The following is an 18,918-nucleotide window of genomic DNA, read 5'->3' as shown; positions in this document are numbered from 1 at the left end:
ACAACTATGTGTTTTTCATTTATTTTCTTTGCCATATTGCATTGTCTTCAGTGAGATGCTAAATAGAAATTGTCAGACTGAATATCCTTATCTTGTTCTGAATATGGAGGAAAAAAGAATCTAAAATATTAAGTTTAAATTTTTTCATATAAGTCACTTACCAAGCTGAAGATACAGAACATCCTAACAAAATATTTACATATACAATCACACAGAGGACCCTAACAAAATTTTACAAATAGCACTAGCAATTATTAAAAATGGATATACAGGGCCTCCCCAGTGGCATAGCAGGTTGAGCGCTGCGCTGTGAAGCTGTCTGCAGCCTCTGCAGTGTGGGTTCGATTCCTGGTTGGCCAGGGAGAAACCCACATGGTGCAGCAGACCTCTCCTGCCTTGCCCACTGCTCCCCTCAGCAGTGTATTTCAGTCTATCTGCCTGTTCTGCTCCCTGCTCTGTCTCTGGTGAATTTTCTTACCCTCCCGCGCCTCTAACTGTACCCCAGTGCTTGTATAAATAAATATTTTTTAAAAAATGGATATACACTATGAAGAAGTGGAGTTAATCTCAGGAACACAGTTTGGCCTAACATTTAAGAACTGATCAAAATAATTTACTGTATTAACAGAATGAAGGAGAAAAGTCAATTTATCTCAATAGATGAACTTAAAAATTTCAGAGCAATCCATTTATAGTAGTCCACCAAAATATGAACACCTAGGATTGAATTTAACAAAATATGTGTAAGACTTCTAAATGAAAATTACAAAACATCAATGACATGAATTAAAGAGGACCTGAACTGTGTCCAATGATGGGATTACTCAGTATTGCTGACATCTCTATTTTACCCCAATTTGACATATAGATTTAATATAATCACAATCAAAATGCCAACTTGGTTTTTGTGGAAACCAACAAACTGATTCTAAAATGCTAAAAATCCAGAATTACCAAAATAATTTTTAAAAACACAATGTTGGAGGACTCAAACTGCATGATTCAAGACACAATATAAAGATAATAAAAACAAGTATAGTAGTAACCATAAAAATAGGGGCAACCGATTTTTAACAATAGTGCCAAAATAGCTGCAAAACAATTAAAACTCTTATTCAATGCTAGTGGGAATATAATATGGCTCCAACACTTTGGAAACTAGTTTGTCATTTTTTTATATATTGCTCTCAACTGAGCCAGCAATTTCATTCCTAGATATTTATCCAAGAAAATGAAAATATCTATATGAAGACTTGTACTCAAATGTTCATAACAACTCTATTGACTCTTCAAAAACTACACAAAAGAAAAAACGTACATCAATAAGTAAATTAACAGATTGTGGTATATCCAGAGTGGAATACTTCTCAACAACAACAAAGGAATGAACTGCTGATACATATAAAATGTACATGAACCTCAAAATATTTTGGTAGGGGAAATGAAGCTACATCAAAAGAGTTTATCAGTGTAATCCCACTTATATTAAACTTTAAAAAAGACAAATCTAATGTATAGGACAAAAAGCAAATCAGTGGCATTGGAAATGCAGAATTAAAGGTGCAAAGACACAACGGAATGTTATAGGATGATATATATGTTACAAATCTTGATTGTAATGGGGTAAATAAGTGCATAAATATGTCCAGGCCCATCAAAACATATAGTTAAAATTTGTCCATTTTACTGTCTATAAATTAACACTTCAGTGAAGGTGATAAAAAGTCCTTATGTCACCTGCCCTCACCCCCCTCCCACCAAGTCATGGGACTCTCAGAATATATAGTTTACTCAGTAAAAAGCTTTTAAAAAATTTGATGAAAAGGATAAAATAAAATCAACAATGATAGTATGAAGCATGAAGAAGAACTATATAAGCCCAAAAAGAAGCCTATGTGATATTATAATCTAAATCTTAACTCATCATGGATAGGTTTTTGGAAGCTTTGATTTTAAGCAAAAACACATAATGAATTTGGTTTTACCACAGGCTAACTAATAAAAGTAAGAGTTAAGTTCCTCTGTATATTTTGTGCAACAAATACATAACTAAAATAAATATCTGAAACACTTCTAATAATAAACAATTTGTATTCATTCATTCTTTTTTCTAACCTGCCTATTCCAGTTCAGGGTTATGGATAGTCAGATCTTATCCTGGCAATTCAGTAAAGCAGGAACCAACGACTGACAGGACACCATTCCACTGCAATGTGCCATGCCCTCACCCATGTAGTCTAGGACAAATTTAGACATGTGAGTTCGCCTAATGTAGACATATTGGGGATATGGGAGGGAACTGGAGTAACCCAAGAAAACGCACACTGACATGGGAAAAACGTGCAAACTCTACGTAGACAGTGGCTCCAGACAGAAATTGAATTTTTGGTGTTGATATATTTATGTTTTAATGAAATAACATTGAATGAAATGACACTGTGAAACTGTTCTAACATGAAAAATCTAAAAGTGCTTCAAAACTAAAACCAAAATCTTCCAATTATTCTTTTAAATTTTGCTTGAACTGCCAAAAAACCACAAAACACAAACTTGGAAAGTAAAACAAGGATCACCGGAATAATCTAACAATATTTTAAAATAGATTTTATACCATTTAGACCCATACAGCTAAATGTGCAGACTGGCTTAACTAGGAAATCAAAGAGTAAATCACCATGGCTCATTTGGACTAAAGAAGTAATTGCAAAGAAATACAAATATATATTTAAACAAATTAAAACTGTTTTCTCATTCACTGCATCAGCTTTTATGAGATCTCATCTTACCTTACAAGAGAATCACTTCGTTTATCAGCTCTAACAAGGAGGACAACTTTCCATCTGTGGAAGGCCCCTGGAGCACCAGTGCGTTTCAGTTCTTCACGCCATCGCTTAGGTGCAGATTGCATTTGAGGTGAATAATGGGAGTCTTTCTCAATTTTATATCCCCATTCATAAGTTGTTTCATCAAGCCATCTGCCACTTTTGGCACTATGAATTATATAGTCCTTAGTTAGTACCCACTTTCCTAGAAAGCAAATAAACATCAGTCACGAAAGGACTTTTGTTTTGCTAAGTGATAAACAGTAAAGTCCAAATATAACATAAAGTTGGACCTTTTCAACACGAGACTTTACACTGCTGACTTTTTTTAACTGTTTCCCATATTTTTCAATATTGAAAAGCCTACATCCCTGAACATTGTATGTAATCTTTCCCAGAATGCATGTAGGTTTAAATGTTACTGAATAAGTTATAAATCTAAGGTCTTAATTTTAAAAACGGTACTATTTACAAATTATGATTACTATTATTCACTTTTTAGGTTAGCTTTATATTCTTCCTTCCATGCACAAAAACTTTCTCAATATTGACAGCATTGTTATACTTTGTAAAACAAACTGAGATATTCAATGATCTTTTAAAAAGTGCAGGGACACTGCATATATCCATTTGTGTAAGTAATGGTAAAATCACCTGAGTTCAATGCAATTCTTTTTTTTCCCAGTGGACTAGTAAGAAGCCAGGTGAGTCAGAAATGAGAAAATGATCCCTAATTTTGATTGGCGGGATTTAAAAGTCCCATGAAAATATTGCTTCCTGGCCTTTTGTCTAAGATCAACTGTAAAATCTCATAAAAATAAGATAGCTTGATCACTCCTTCACTACATAGACAGAAGAGAAGGCATCAGCAATAGAACAAAAACAATGACTATTTTCAAGATGGAACAAAAAAAAGAATATTGATACTAGCTGAGGATTCAAAAAAAGTGTTTTTTTTTTCATTTTGTGCTAATCCTTTGATTAAAATATTTTTGCATAAGGCAATTACACTAAATCTTTACCAAAATAATGTTTCTATTTAACACATTTTTCGTTTATTACAAGTTTGTTCCAAAAAAATAAGTGCAACATGTTAGTGTCACACATTTAATATTTTCAGAAAAATATCAGAAAAAACCTTTATGTTCTATATAATAAACATATTCTTTCCAGTCACTGAAGGACTTTTTTCTTTAATATGAGCATTTCTTTTCAAATGTAGGTGGAAGGCACTTAACTATTAACTAACCTGCTGCACAAGCTGCTAAGAATTTTTCACTCTTACATAGGCGTTCAGCTATAAGATGTGTACAATTTTTGTATTTCTGGAAGGAAAAAATTCACATGAAAAAATGTTACTCAGGAAAGATTTATTTTATAACACATTCCTTTTATTCTTACAATATCAAGTAGGCATTTTATCATTATTAAGCCAGTGTAGCGATTCCTTGACTTAAGATAGGGTAACATACCGATAAACTCATGGTGAAAATACGCACAGAATATCCACTTAATACACATTAAAATATATGAAAACTTAGCTTAACCTACCTTAAATATGATCAGAACAGTTACATTAATTTATAGTTCAGCAAAGACACATAATGTAAAGTCTATTCTATAATACAATTTATTGAATACTGTACCAAAATAAAATTATCAGTTGCTTACATGGCGGCATGGGAGCTGCAACTGCTGGCGCTGCCCAGCATCACAAGTGGCCTGTGGCACATGGCTACATCAGGTAAAGAGCAACATTCAAAATCTGAAGAATGGTTTCAGCTGAAACTTTCACATCATAATAAAGTTGAATAATCATAATTCAAGAAGAAATATATCAAGGATTGTCCGGATTGTAATTATTTAACTATTTCTTGAATTGTGCTATGTTTCTATACTCACCTCACTCTTAATGAAAGTGCAATCTAGTTTTAAAAGCAATCTGCCCAGAGCTTCCTTTTCTTCCATCTTAAATCCTGTCATCTGGATGATATGCTTTGGGGTACCATCTTCCATCTGACATTTATGCACACAAATAAGATACTATATGTTAAAGATGTTATTCACAGGATTGACTTTATCTTACTGTGAATACTAAAAATAAAAACTAAAACCATTAACCATATAATGAAGTAAACAAACAAGGTTTAGTTGTAAACATTAATGTTAAAGTTGCGTAAAAGTTATCTTCTCAAAATATGATCTTAAAGTGAGGTTTTGGGATTTTTTGGGTCTGTTTTGAACATTGGAAATTTGAACAGACTGGTAAGTGAATATAATTCACAAAAGGGCAAATATTTATATAATATTCACATAACACTAGCTTTAAAGAGTACTGTTCAATTGTGGTGAATAAAATTAGACTTTTAGAGGTAAACTAATATTGTATATACACATACTGATTTTTTTTTAAGATTTATTTATTTTTATACAAGAGCTGGGGTACAGGCCAGAGGTGCAGGAGGGTGAAAAGATTCACCAGAGACAGAGCGGGGAAGCAGAACAGGCAGACGACCGAAATACACTTCTGAGAGGAGCAGCGGACGCAATAGGAGAGGTCTGCTGTGCCATGTGGGTATTTTTCTGGCCAGCCGGAAATCGAACCCGTGTTGCAGAGGCTGCGGACAGCTTCACAGTGCTGCACTCAACACGCTGCATCATCAAGGAGGCCCTACATATACTGATTTTTAAGCTGTATATATCTGGAACATGTAATGATGCAATATTACTTTAATAAAAACTTTTTAAAAAATACTATTTGGCTAAGAGCTTTTGAAACAAGTACACTGGGCAATGAAACCATTTTGTGCAGATTTTAGTGTTTCTGGACAGATACTGAAGAATACATGTAAGTAACTAGATAAATTCTTAAGAACTTATGTTCCCAACAGCACTTATGCTAAATATTTAGTATAGTAGATACATATAATAAACTTGGATTCTTTTCCCAGTCTACATTCTTGAAACATTTTGTTGAGGTGGCACTAGTTTACAACACTGTATGATTCAGATGTGTAGAATCACAACTCTTTAGATATATGCCAACATACCATTCCTACCACCAGGGATTCACCAGTCCATTGGGCCCCTCCCCCCTTCATTTCCACCTTTCCCCTCCTCCTCTGATTGCCTTAATTCTACAGAAGGATTCCTATGGCTTGTTATTGGGTTTAGTTTTGCCAGTCTACATTTCTTAATTCTGCTATATATATGTTAATTTCATTACCTATGAAATAGACTGAAAAAAAGTCATGCTTTTCAAATTTATTTTGATAGGGTCCTTCTCTATATTTAATGAAGGTCACAAAAGACTTTGTATTTCAGGTGTTACATTTATTAAGCAAGAAAGGGAAAACTCACAACAGTTCTAATTAGAATATAATTTTTGTTTGCTTGTTTAGATTAGACCTTTATAACTACTTAGCACCTTGGAGAAAATTTAATTTTTCATTACAGATGAGAAAAGCAGGGACTAGAAAAAATTAGAGCAATTTTTCATTTTTCTAACAATTTTGTCATAGTAGCTCTTGATTTGTATTTAATTAATGCCATAGGCTGAACAAGAGCAGCTGATTTCTCACAAGACAATTAAAATTAAACTCCAAAAATGGTGACTGTTAATGTAATGTATATAGATGTTGACTTATAAAGCTATATACCTGAAACCCTATATGATGTTACAAATCAATGTTACTTCAAGTTAAAAAAAAAATGTATTAATTCTTTGAGTCCTGCATTAGTAACAGACACCTGGTAAAGTAAAAAAAAAATAAAATAAAGTTCTTTAGAGTATCCCAATATTACCTTAGTTAAAAATAAAATTAAAATAGGGCCTCCCCTGGTGGCGCAGCGGTTGAGCACTGGGCTGCGAAGCTGCCCGAAGCCTCTGCAGCGCGGTTCCATCCCCAGCCATCCAGCAAGGGTCCCACATGGCGCGCAGACCTCTCCTGCCGCCCGCTGCTCCCCTCAGCAGTGTGTTTCATCAGTCTGCCTGTTCTGTTCCCTGCTCTGGCTCTGGTGAGTTCTCTCACCATCCCGCACTTCTGACTGTACCCAGTGCTTGTGTAAATAAATAAATCTTTAAAAATATTAAATTAAATTAAAATATTCATTCATACAATTAAAAAATAAGAGAAAACAATTGTTCTCAGAATTATAATGTAAAATAATTCATATAACTACTGGACAAAGCAATCAATATGCTGATAGGAAGAAAAGTATTGAATAATCAAATGTGGCAGTCACTAAAATTCACCATTAATTTGTCCTACTGCAGAATATCTACAACATCGTGCTAAGGATCCAGCACCACCACATTCACCACATTCTACCCTCAATGACAGGGTATGGCTGAGGCACTAGTGTTAACTCATATCTCCAAATACAGGATTCCTCTAATAGACAATTTTGGTTCCAGGTCTTAACAGTCAGGCCAAAACTGCAGTTCTAAAAAAGTTTTTATAATAATTAATGAATCCCATTCACCTCTCCTCTAACTTAAGAATCTATCAACAATGTGTATCATCCTTGCACTAGACTTAAAAATATTATATAAAAAGAATCTTCATTAACAGAATGAATCCTATTTTCAGTACTACATTTTCAGTACAAATGTAAGAGTCATTATTTTGTTAAGACCTATATTATTATACCAATCTAAACTAGAATCAGTGAAAAGTGCCAATAATTAAAATTGACAAGAGATCAAAGGGTTCTGCTTGACATCAGGTTCAGAAATGAGGAAGGGCTGAAGGCAATTGTTGGAAGAAAAAGAAAGCTCTTCCTTTGGTTTCCTGTTGTGTGCCTATCCAGTCCATCCTATACAAATATTTTACAAAATGTTCTTTATATCCTGTTATCAAAGCTTAAACATATCTATATATCTCTATATATTCATATATAATATACATAAATAACACATATATTATATATTTATTTAAAGGCTGAGATTCATTTTGGAGTAAATCTTGAAAGAAAAATCTCACTAGCTATAATTTTAAGCATTACTCGGGGTTAAGAACAAATCTCCATTTCCTTTCCTTAAAGTTTCTAAGAGGAGGGACTTCAGCAAGGGTAATAGCATTCCTTGGTTTTCTAGCTTTCACATTCTCTGCTTTGGGAGAAGCTACTTGAGAGAACTGGGTATGTTTTGCTTGGCATAATTAAACATCAGTAAATAAAATTTAATTAGCTTCTTGCATAAGAAAGTTTTTACTAACCATCCAATTTTGTAAAAACCATTTACAACCATTTATCATAGCTCTTGAGAGATAATTCCCATTAACATAGATTGATAACATATATAAAAAAAGGAATAAGCTCTGTTGATAAAAATGATTTAGTCTGATGTAGAGCACACATTAACATACATGCAATAAAACCATATGTGTATTATAAGGCATATGACCATAACTAGAGAGAAATGCTCTTTTCATTAATTGTAGGGAATTCTTTAAATAAATCCTTTAACCAATATTCCTTTAGAGAATGATAGGTCATTTCAAAAATACCGACCAAAAGGATAAAAAAAGACTAGACCTCTAAAGAGGAAATGCAGATGGCCAACAGGCAATGAAAAAATGCTGAATATCACTTATAATCAGGGAAATGTAAATCAAAATCACAATGAGGTACCACCTCACATCAGTACAAATGGCCCGCATTAAAAAAAAAGTCAACATCAAACGCTGGCAAGGATGTGGGGAAAAAGGAACCCTTTTACATAGTTGGGGGAACACGAAATGGCCCAATCACTATGAAAAGTTGTGTGGCGGACACTCAAATTATTAAAAATGGATCTACTGTATGATCCAAGCATCAGTATTAAGTCCAGCATTAGTAACAGATGCCCATTCCACTCCTAGAATCTATCCAAAGCACACAAAAACATTAACTCGAAAAGAAACCTGCATTCCTATGTTTATTGCAGCACTATTTACTATAGCTAATGTATGGAAAAAACCTAAATACCAAAAACAAATGAGTGGATCAAGAAGATGTAGATATACACAATGGAATACTACTCAGAAATCAAAAAAGATAAACTTAAGCAATTTTAGCAACATGGACGGAGCTGGAAGAGTTTATTATGCTCAGGTGAAATAAGCCAGAAGGAAAAAGAAAAATATTGGATGGTTTCACTCATAGGAGGAATATAGGGAAACCAAACAAGGTGTCAGAAAAAAATAAAAAGACAAAACTAGCAGGCAAACTACAGAACTGAGCTCGATCTTAGAGGAGAGGTAAAGAGAGGGGTCCAAAAAAGGGAGGGAACAGGACAAGAAAGTATGGTGACAGTTCATGGGTGATTTGGTGGTGGGAATTTTATGGGGATTTCACCTGAGGGAAGAAATCAAACATTATATAAAAGTGAACACTGATGTAAAAAAAAATACTGACCAATGAAATTCAACATATCTGTGACATTGTCTTGTCATTCTAATGGAAAAGGCAATCTAATTGTTTTCATAGTTTTGGAAAGACACTGCACCAGAGGAATACAAGTATTTTAACCATAGATATTTTTTCTACTACTTGCATTTTACTTGTTTCTAAGAAAGAAGGTTTAACATATATAGAGACTACAACAAGAACAAAAATGACTGTAATGCTACCACCCAAAAAGTTTTTAAAGGCTCTCCTTTAAATTTCATTTTTCTGCTATCTGAGAATTAAATTTAAAAAAAAAAACTACAAAAAAAGACCTACCATAAGTTTCTTTTTTAGAATAAGTAAATAGCCACTGTATAATTTGAATGTTTATTACTGAAAAGTGGTATTTACCATATTTTGGTTTTATGTATAAATTACTAAATGATTTGTATTTAGTAGAGACTAGCATAAAGCAAAATTCACCTTAAATGGCACTTTATAATGGAATATGATGTATTTAATAGCATTTTTTTCCCCAAACTACGAGTCCACTATAAAATAAAAACAGGAACAACAGTGTAATAGTAGAAGTCAGGTAAGCCTTTTCAAAGCAATTTCTTTCCTTGGAAAAAATTAAATATGAAACTAAAATTTAGCAAGCAAAGAAAAAAGGTAAGAAACACAAAAGTATGATGTCTTGATTCATATATTATGCAAACATGAATGTTAAAAAATAAATCCAAACACAGGATCACATATTTATCAGACAAACTGGATAAACAGCTAAACAGTCACAGAATTATGGATCCCAATGATACACAACAACTAGCGTAGTTTTTGAAATAACAAAATTCTGTTAACTTATCTAATAATTCCCTCTAATAAAATTTTCTACTTAAACAACAGTTCTTATAGTACCTTTGACAGTTATTTTTAATACATAAGATAAACAGCCTGATCATATATCTAATTCAAACAGTAACATGGGTAAATTGATATGTATGTATCTATACCTGTATATATGAATAAATTTAAGTATACAGTGACATATTAATAGGTTTATTCATATTTATAAAATTGGTGGTTTAATGGCTCATCTTATGACTCTGCAGGATTAAAAAACAATAAACAACAGCCTAATCTGTCAACAAACCCAGAAAGAGTACCAAACTAGCTGGTGTAATACCTATCAATAATCAAGACAGTTCAAAGTCTTCAAAAGTGCAGTTAAGTTTTGCGCAGGTGATATATTTTGGGATATGGAGGAGCAAGGTCTAACTTGTAGAAGTCTTTCAGCATAAGAAAGTAAAAACAATGCAATTTAACTGTTCCAGTGATATTTCCAGTAAACTACAGATTTTCTAGAACTCACAGGGAACGGCACTTCCAGCATTTGCACAGAAGATATTATCCTAATACAACAAAAGTAAACAGAAAAGGAGTATTTATTTTTAATAATTCACTATTTTATCTTTACTGTCAAAAATAAAATATACTAGATTCTTAATTAAAAGATACTTTTGTAGTACTTCCACAAAAATTTGTAGTAATTTTTTAAAGTCTAGTTACTTACCTTGAATCATTTAATACACACAACTAAGAAGATAATAATTGTGAACAGAGCTCGTCTTTATGCAGAGCAAGCAACTGTCTCTGTGGTGTGGACTTTCCCAAAATATCTCCCACATGGGCCTATCCCTGATGCCTGAAATTCCTTTGCAGTTGGTGGCAGTTAGAAATGCAAATAAACCTACAGCACTAATCATCATAATTAAGAACATTTATTATGCACTATCTTTTTAGGTCCTCTGAATTCTTTACAATAAGATACATAGCTAGAAAATATTTGAAGAATATGACACACAGCTAGAATATGGTGAAAAGAGAACTCAGAAAAGAAAAAGCAGAATACAGATACAAATATAAAGGTCTAATTTGGGAGGGAGGATGAAACAGCAGGGTATAACAGTTGCATAAAAGAGTGAAAGCTGCAAAAAACAGGGGCAGGTAAGTTTGAAGAGTTTGTGGTAGGAAAATAAGGATAAACCTTTTCTATTCTTCATTGCCATTTCTTTTTTTTTTTTTTTAAATAGAGGCATGTTTTATTTATTTGTTTGTTTGTTTGTTTGGTTTATACATGCACTGGGTATAGTCAGAAGTGCGGGAGGGTGAGAGAATTCACCAGAGCCAGAGCGGGGAGCAGAGCAGGCAGAAAGACCGAAGCACACTGCTGAGGGGAGCAGCGGGCGGCAGGAGAGGTCTGCGCGCCATGTGGGACCCTCCTCAGGTGGCTGGGGAGCAGCCGGGGATCGAACCGGCGCCGCAGAGGTCGCCGGCAGCTTCGCAACCCAGCGCTCAACCACTGCGCCACCGGGGAGGCCCTCATTGCCATTTCTTTTATGATCAATCATAGGGTATATTATATATACCTTTGAGAATGTATTTTGTAAGTTGTATGTTATTAATTAAAATAAGGGATTTTTTAAAAAAGTTTAACATATATTTGCATTTAAGAACTGAAAGTTTACCCAAAGATAACTGTCTTTTAATTTTAATTAAAATATGATAATAGAAAATTTGAAAACACTACAAAGTGATAGTAGAAAGATTAAAACAAGCTCTGATTTATCTGTTATACCACATATGGGGCAGGATGCTGACTTGAATGTTTGATGTATATATATGGGAGAAAATATACATATATAACAAAATTTACATATTTTATAGTTCTGTATTTTAATTTTTATGCAAAATTACATAATTTTTCCATGCCACTGAATATTTTTCATGGTGTTAAGGGCACATGATGAAAATTAATAGTTTCTTGGACACATTTAAAACATGGCAGAGTAAGCTGCTTAAGGAAAATACCAGGAAAATACCAGAGGATACCTGATTACTTACAGATGTGCATTACTGAAGGTCAGTGGCCAAAAAGCCAGTGGTTTTGATGGAGTCTTGAGAAAGAGGGCAGAGGTGAAAACACAGCAGTGGCTACCACAGGAGTCTGTGCCAGACCTAGGGAAGAGGCAGTGGAGGTTCTGGATTTAGGGGCTACAGTTCTCTAGAACTATTACATAGAGGAGGGCGGTTCATGCCACACCCCCATGTTGCAAGTGATGGTCAGGTATTGAATCCATAGGAATTTTCACTGCCTGGAGTAGTATGTGGAGGGCTCCCCTCCCATCTTGAGGCAATGCAGGGAAACAAGTTCCCAGTGGCCAAGTCTGAAAACTACCACTAGCTACCAAAACTATCCTCCTTCCCCCTTTAGCTCTTGGCCCACTATTGTTGGGTGAGCTCTGCTTACTATAAGGAAAACTGGCAGCTCAGTGGCATGGATCTGACTTATCTGAGGCTGCTGGATGATAGCTAGGGAATCTCAAAGCACCTGACCTTTCACATCTAAATTCCCAGGGTTACCTGGGTTCTTCACACACTAAAGAGTGGCAAACAGTGCCTACTAATAAAGAACACTGACTGCCTGGAAGGAGTTAAGCAACACAACTCATACCTGAGACTGCTGGTAGCTAGCTTAGCAGTTCCAAAAGACAACAGCTCACCCTCCACAGGGACTTGCAGGTCTTTCCCTCAGCCCCTAGTCTAGAGCAGACCAGCAAATACTGCCTCCCTGCTTCACCAAAAGAATACCAAATGCTGGGCAGTCTTAGAGTCGATACACCAGAGATTGCTGATTACTAATTTGGTGGTCCCGAAAGGTCCTCGCTCCACTACTTTCCAGAATCCCCAATTTCCCTGAGCTCCTAGTATACCACATTTCAGCACCTGCCTCATACCATAAGGAGCTCTGACTGCTAGACTGATGCTGAGTTGATGGCATCTGGGTTACTGGCTGCCAACCTGATGGCCCCAAGAAGCAACAGTCCTCCTGTTTGGATTTGCCAGCCTTTGAATAGCATAATTACCATAAATCTGAAACTTCTCGCAACACCTAACTGTGGAACAAGTCCGTAGTCTCCCAGTCATTCTGCAAAATGGCTTAAAGAAAAGACTCTGCTAGAAAAACCTGCTGCAATCAGAACTAGATGGCAATAAAAGGGTGAGCTAGGCTTGGGGTCCCTGGGAGTCTTGGGGTACTTGGGGTCTTCTGCTGGTCTGTCTTGATAGACCTAGACCAGGCAGTGACTGCAAAACCATCCCTCCATGCAAGCAGATTAAGTACTGAGGAGGACCTTTTCTCTCGGCAATCTATGGCAAGCACCTCCACATCCCACCCATACCTTGTAGGCTGGGTTCTTGGATCATCTCTCTGCACAAGCTCCTGAGCTCTAGTCCGCCTGACTGGTGATAAGGTCTGAATCACTAAAACAACAAAAAGGACAGTATCCAAGACCAACATCCATAGCCTCCAATTCTAAAGCAAGACAGTTAGAGCAGGACTGAAAAGGAAAGACTAGGTTAGTCCACAGAAACAATCACAGAGTATCAAAGAAAATGAGGAATTTGGAGAAGCAGAATTTAGAAGGTATTCACCTCCTCTAAACCAGACTTGCAAGAAATTTTAAAGGGTTTACTATGAAAGAAAATCCCGTATAAAAGAAATAACACTTCAAAAACAGAAAATGGGGGGGGGGCAGAGAAGATAAACATGGTATAAGGAGTTTCAAATTAACTTGCTTTCCATTCAAGATAGGTGAGAAGTATAGAATTCTATATATAAACCACACGGTAACCTCAGAACAAAAATACCTAGGAGAAACAAAGAAGATAAAAGTGGAATCCAAGCACAAGAAAAAAAACCAGCCTTCAAAATACAAGGGAAGATAACTAGAGAAGAACAACAAATAGAGACAAACAGTAAAAAACACCCAGAAAAAAAAATAACAAAAGTCACAATAAATACTTATAGATCAATAATTTCCCTGTCAGTGGTCTAAATGCAAAAATCAAAGTGACTGGTTGGATCAGAAATCAAAACCCACCTTTCTGCTGACTCCAGAAGACCTATCTGAGATCCAGATAAATAAAAGCTCAAAAGGCTGGAAAACAATCCTATAAGTAAATGGTACCCTAAAAAAGTCAAGGCCAGTCATATTCATACAAGGTAAAATAAACTTCCAGCTTAAAAAAAAAAGGTAACAAGGGAAAAGGATGGACATTATATAAATGATTAAGGGATTAGTCCGTCACACTCATCAATATATATTCACCAAACAAAGGAGCATCAATATACATGAAGCAATTATAAACAAATCTAAAAACAGACAACGACAACAACATAATAGTAGTTAGGGGATTTCAACACTTCACTTACATCACCGGACAGATCAATGAGACAGCAAGTCAATTAAGGAAACAATAGACTGAAATAAGGACCTGTTTAGGAATTCTGTGACTCCTAGTGACTAGGAGCCAATACACGCCTTTGGCTTATTTTCATTACCTGGCCTTAGGAATTTAAAAAAAAAAATTGCTGATTCTTGCCCCATCCTTCAAGTGCGTGTGTGTAAATTTATTCTTGCTGGTGGTATCCAATGACAAGATTTTAATGGCATTATTTGGGAAAGGAATAGTCATAATCAGTCTCTTTGATGGTAAATTTAGGAGTAGAGGAAGTAACTGAAAAAGCAGCAGCAAAGTGCCTTCGGTGAGGAAGAAACGAGAGGTTAAGAGAACTTTGGAGATGCCCAAAGTATCCAGTACCGTACAAAGCAAGGAGATATTAGATGAAGGAGTTATAAAATGAAGGGGTCCTTAAGCAAGAAGGACAAGTGGAAGGATGTTCAGGGAAAAGAGAATGGATGGACAGTAGACACTGGTTAACCACGGGGAATGAAATCAAACCTGCTTTAATAATCTAAGAACTTTGTATGACTTAGTAGGAGCATTAAGGACTTTGTAGGAACATATAAGTTAGTTCATTTTTGTCTACACAATGGAGGTGTTGTTACTCTGTATATATAGATGAGGATACTGGGGAATCTGAGAGATTAAGAAACTAATCAAGGATACAAGACTAGTAAATGTGAAATCAAGATACAAAGATTTAAATCTGTTTCTACAAAAATGATCCATCTTTTCTCCAACAACATTTTGACTTACATTTCTATTTTTCAGCTAGTGCAAGAGAAAAATACATTGAATGAAAAGGAATCTACTTTTGAGGGTGGGGAGTCATTTAAGATCACCAATATCACTAAAAATAAATATAATTTCAGAAAAATAACACTAATATCTAAAATTTCAAAGCATTTCTAGAAACAATCTAAAGTGTCATTTTCTTATGAAAGCTTTCATTAGTTTCCTCTGAAAATGGACAGGAATTGATTACTAGACTAATTCATATGGAATTTTCTTCTATATTAAAAATAACAGAAGAGTATATTTTTTATGACAAAATAATTATTGATGTAAGAACTAAGTGAAGTTCAGGAATATTTTATTTTAAGCAATAACATCATTAAGGGTAAGAAACAGAAAGCAAATATATTTTAAAGGACAAAATTTCAAGATATTTCATTTTAGTTATATTTTTGAGGAAAATGTTCTACTTTTTCTTTAGATTTCATTATTCAGAGTGAATATGGAATTGCGGTTTTATTTTTTAAACTTATTTGAATAGAGAAAAGACAATTTTAGAATAAATTAATCAGGAGATACTGTCTAATAAAGCTACAGTACTGTTTTTTTAAGTCAATGTTTTTGGACTCTGAGGGAAACAGTAGACAGTTATTATGAAATCTTAAGAGTTTTGAATTTTGATTATGAAAAGTAATCATTTTTTACCACCTTTCAAAGACTGTTGAACATGAATTATGCCTTCTTTAGAGACACAAGAAAAGATAAAATCATATAAAACATTATGTAAGTGATTAAGACAAAATCTGGATTTAGAAAACACATGTAAAGGGAGCTTATTGCATTACTGAAGGCTAAATTATCTCTGTAATAAAAATTTATACATTCACAAATTTGAAAATCATCATTTAACTTAATACTGAGTTAACTCAGACTTTATCAAACGAAGCCCTTTACAAAAATCCACTCCAAGCTATCAATTTATGTACTAAACACCAGCAACACAGGTTAGTGGAACTTAAAAATGAGAACATCTTGCACATCAATAATGAACACTTGTCAGAACTGATGCGCAACGTAATAACAAACTAAAAAGTTCACAAGGTGCAGTGTCTGTCACAAATATGCCTACTGTAAATTGTTTAAAATTTCATTCCTAGTGTTTCACCGGAAATTTATATCTTTCCATTATTTATTTATTTTGGTTTTTGAATACAGAATAGTCATTAGTCTGAAAAACAAACCAACCAAAAAAAAACCCACAACATCTTGGCACTTCCAAAATCAGGCTGTCAAATTTCTGGGTCAAATCCAAATATGAAGTAGCCGAAGGTGGTCAATTTTTTTGGTTCATATTTAACTGGTCTTGCGAGTGGAAAAAATATCAGAATAACCTTTCAAGATAGCTAAGATAGCTTAATTCCCAGAAACAGAGACGCTCTCTTTTAGCGGCGGGTGTGTGTGTGTGTGTGTGTGTGTGTGTGTGTGTGTGTTGGGGGGGTGTTGTGGGGTTGTGTGTGGTGGTGGGTGGGGGTGTGTGTGTGGTGGGTGGGGGGTGTGGGTGTGTGGGTGGGTGTGTATTTAAAGGCCTACAGAAGTCGCAAGGATTCGCATACCATTTGGATACGTTTAAAAATTCGACTGTGGAGAAAGGAACGGCCCGGGGGATCCCAGCCACCTGCACTGACGCTAAATTATGGAAAGCAGCCAAGAACCTGGGATTCAAGGAGAAGACGCCCCGGTTGGCTCTATGGAAACAAGAGACGCGGGTGGCCTAGAGCCTTCCTGGCAGGGGACCGAGCCGCCGAGCTGCGCAAACAGGAGGCGGGGACGAGGCTGAGCCGGCGCTGCAGAGGCGCTCGGCGGCCGCCTCCGTCGAGGCGCGGCGGAACGAGGAGCGGGTCCGCGGCCTCTGGCCGTCGACGCGGGCGCCGAGCGCGGGGAGCCGGCTGCGGGCACCGAAGGCGACGGCGAAAAGCGCCAGAGGCACCGCCGCGGCTCACCCCAGCCCTTTCCCAGCCTCACAACCGGCAGCGGCAGAAACTTGAGGGGCGCGGAGGAAACTCATCCCCACAGAGCCAGGGGGACACAGTGTCTTCCGAGCTGAAGCTCTTTACCTTCCCGCCGGAGAGTCTGGACGCCTCCTTCGGGTGGCGGTGATGACAGCGGTGACGACTGCCGCGGCAGCCCGGCGGCTTCACTAATCCGGGCTCTGGGAAATAATTTCCCGCCGCGCGCTCGGCGGCCCCGGAAGCATTTGTGCCACTTCCGGGTGGTTGTCAGTGACGCTCTCGCCCCGTCGTCAGGGTGGCCTGAACCGCTGCGGGGCTTGCTTCTGGCTGGAGGGCCTACCGCACGGGAGGTGGGAGATTGGTAAGTGATTTTTTCTGGATTATCTCCCGGCCCGGATATTTTCGGCTGGCCGGAGCTCGGTGTAGCATCTTGAGTGCACCGAGAAGTGAACAGGAGTGTTGAGTCGGGAGGAGTAAGTCCCGCGGCGCTTCAGCCTCTGTGCTGCTGGAGGAGGCCCTGGGACCCCGACTTTCTCTCTTCTGCACTCGCAGTATCTGTGTTCAACTTGGAAATTGAATTCGAGTCTCCAAGTTTCCCTGTGTGCGGCCGAAGACACCGTGCGCAACTCGGTTTACTACCTAGCCTTTCTACAGACGATCAAGGAGTGCCCTCACTGTCCCGTTTGCAGGGTTTGGTCACCCGGGATTCCCCAGAGCTACTTTTCAATCTTTTCCTAAAGTACTGTTTCCATTTGCCTGTGGTGCAGTGCCTCGGAGGCTGGCAGTTGGTTGAAGTGGTCATCTTTTACAAACATTTTGGAAGTGGGATGAAGACATTATTCCTGATTTAGAATTAAATCAACGTTTCCGCTGCAATTTGAATTGAATGAAAGTGGCCTTTGATTTTCTGGTTGCTGTGAGCTGATAAGATAGGGGAACAAGTTTATAATTTCGTATGTGTGCTTTAGATACATCATTTATTTACCTTTTGGAAACCAGAGATTAAGCAGTGGGTGTGCTTTCAGAAAGGAATGCTTTTGCCCTGCTCTAGTCTTTCTCAGTAATGAAAGCGTCTGGAAAATTTTGGATAGAGCTCTGAGGTTGCCAGAATAGTTTAAAAAAGAAATGGTTCCAACCAGAGATAATGTGAGGAAAGTTGCTCATTCAGTTGAAGCTGATGTAGTGAGTCTTGGCGACTTCAGTCTTGAGTAAGGTAGTTTCTTTAGGTAAGTAGTTTTCACTCTCCATCTTATGTTTAAATAGACACCTTTTTTTTTCTTCTGACAAAAAGCAGCTGATTTGAATTTTTTCAAGACAACCAGTTCCAAAAAGTTCTATGGATAACTCTACCATAAAGAAAAAATAGTATGTTCAGTTCAAGGCCCCTGATGCATCAGTCTTGTTACCTTTTGAAAGTAATGCATCTGTATTTAGACAGCTCGTTGATGGTCTAATCTCCTTGTTGAGTAATAATTCAACAACCATTTAAATCCCTTCAGCTGGTTCCAGTTTTGTCATTTTTATTGAGTCGGGTTTTTTTTTTTTTTTTTAACCAACTGAAAGCATTGTAAGTAATCTAAGGAAAACTACAGTAACTAGTTTTCAGACAGGCTGTGATTTTTTAAATCATTGCTTTTGACTTGAGGTATCTCTTTTCACAGTAATATAACCAG

The 18,918-nt window shown here is 36.5% G+C and overlaps 2 protein-coding genes across 14 annotated transcripts in view; one reads left to right on the top strand and one right to left on the bottom strand.

Annotated features, from left to right (window-relative positions):
- Positions 1 to 17,469, bottom strand: part of SLF1 (SMC5-SMC6 complex localization factor 1) — a 69,187-nt gene extending 51,718 nt beyond the window's left edge. The window contains exons 1-5 of one of the 2 annotated variants that reach the window (XM_037530784.2): positions 17,351 to 17,469; positions 12,099 to 12,212; positions 4,725 to 4,838; positions 4,072 to 4,147; positions 2,787 to 3,027 (exon numbers count right to left, since the gene is read on the bottom strand). In XM_037530784.2, coding sequence (XP_037386681.1) covers positions 2,787 to 3,027; positions 4,072 to 4,147; positions 4,725 to 4,838 — 431 coding nt within the window. In that variant the 5' untranslated portion in view covers positions 12,099 to 12,212; positions 17,351 to 17,469. The remainder of the gene's footprint in view (positions 1 to 2,786; positions 3,028 to 4,071; positions 4,148 to 4,724; positions 4,839 to 12,098; positions 12,213 to 17,350) is intronic. The other variant, XM_037530783.2, reaches the window with a different exon arrangement.
- Positions 17,470 to 17,489: 20 nt separating this feature from the next.
- The window catches only part of KIAA0825 (KIAA0825 ortholog), a 388,655-nt gene continuing 387,226 nt past the window's right edge, over positions 17,490 to 18,918 (top strand). For all 12 annotated transcript variants that reach the window (XM_054688516.1, XM_054688522.1, XM_054688514.1 and 9 more), the window contains exon 1: positions 17,490 to 17,606. The gene's annotated coding sequence lies outside the window, so the exon portion shown is untranslated. The remainder of the gene's footprint in view (positions 17,607 to 18,918) is intronic.

Source organism: Talpa occidentalis, unplaced genomic scaffold (assembly GCF_014898055.3).
Source record: "Talpa occidentalis isolate TD23 unplaced genomic scaffold, MPIMG_talOcc4v2.1 talOcc4.6, whole genome shotgun sequence".
Classification (NCBI taxonomy): domain Eukaryota; kingdom Metazoa; phylum Chordata; class Mammalia; order Eulipotyphla; family Talpidae; genus Talpa; species Talpa occidentalis.
This window is presented reverse-complemented; position numbering and strand designations above follow the sequence as displayed.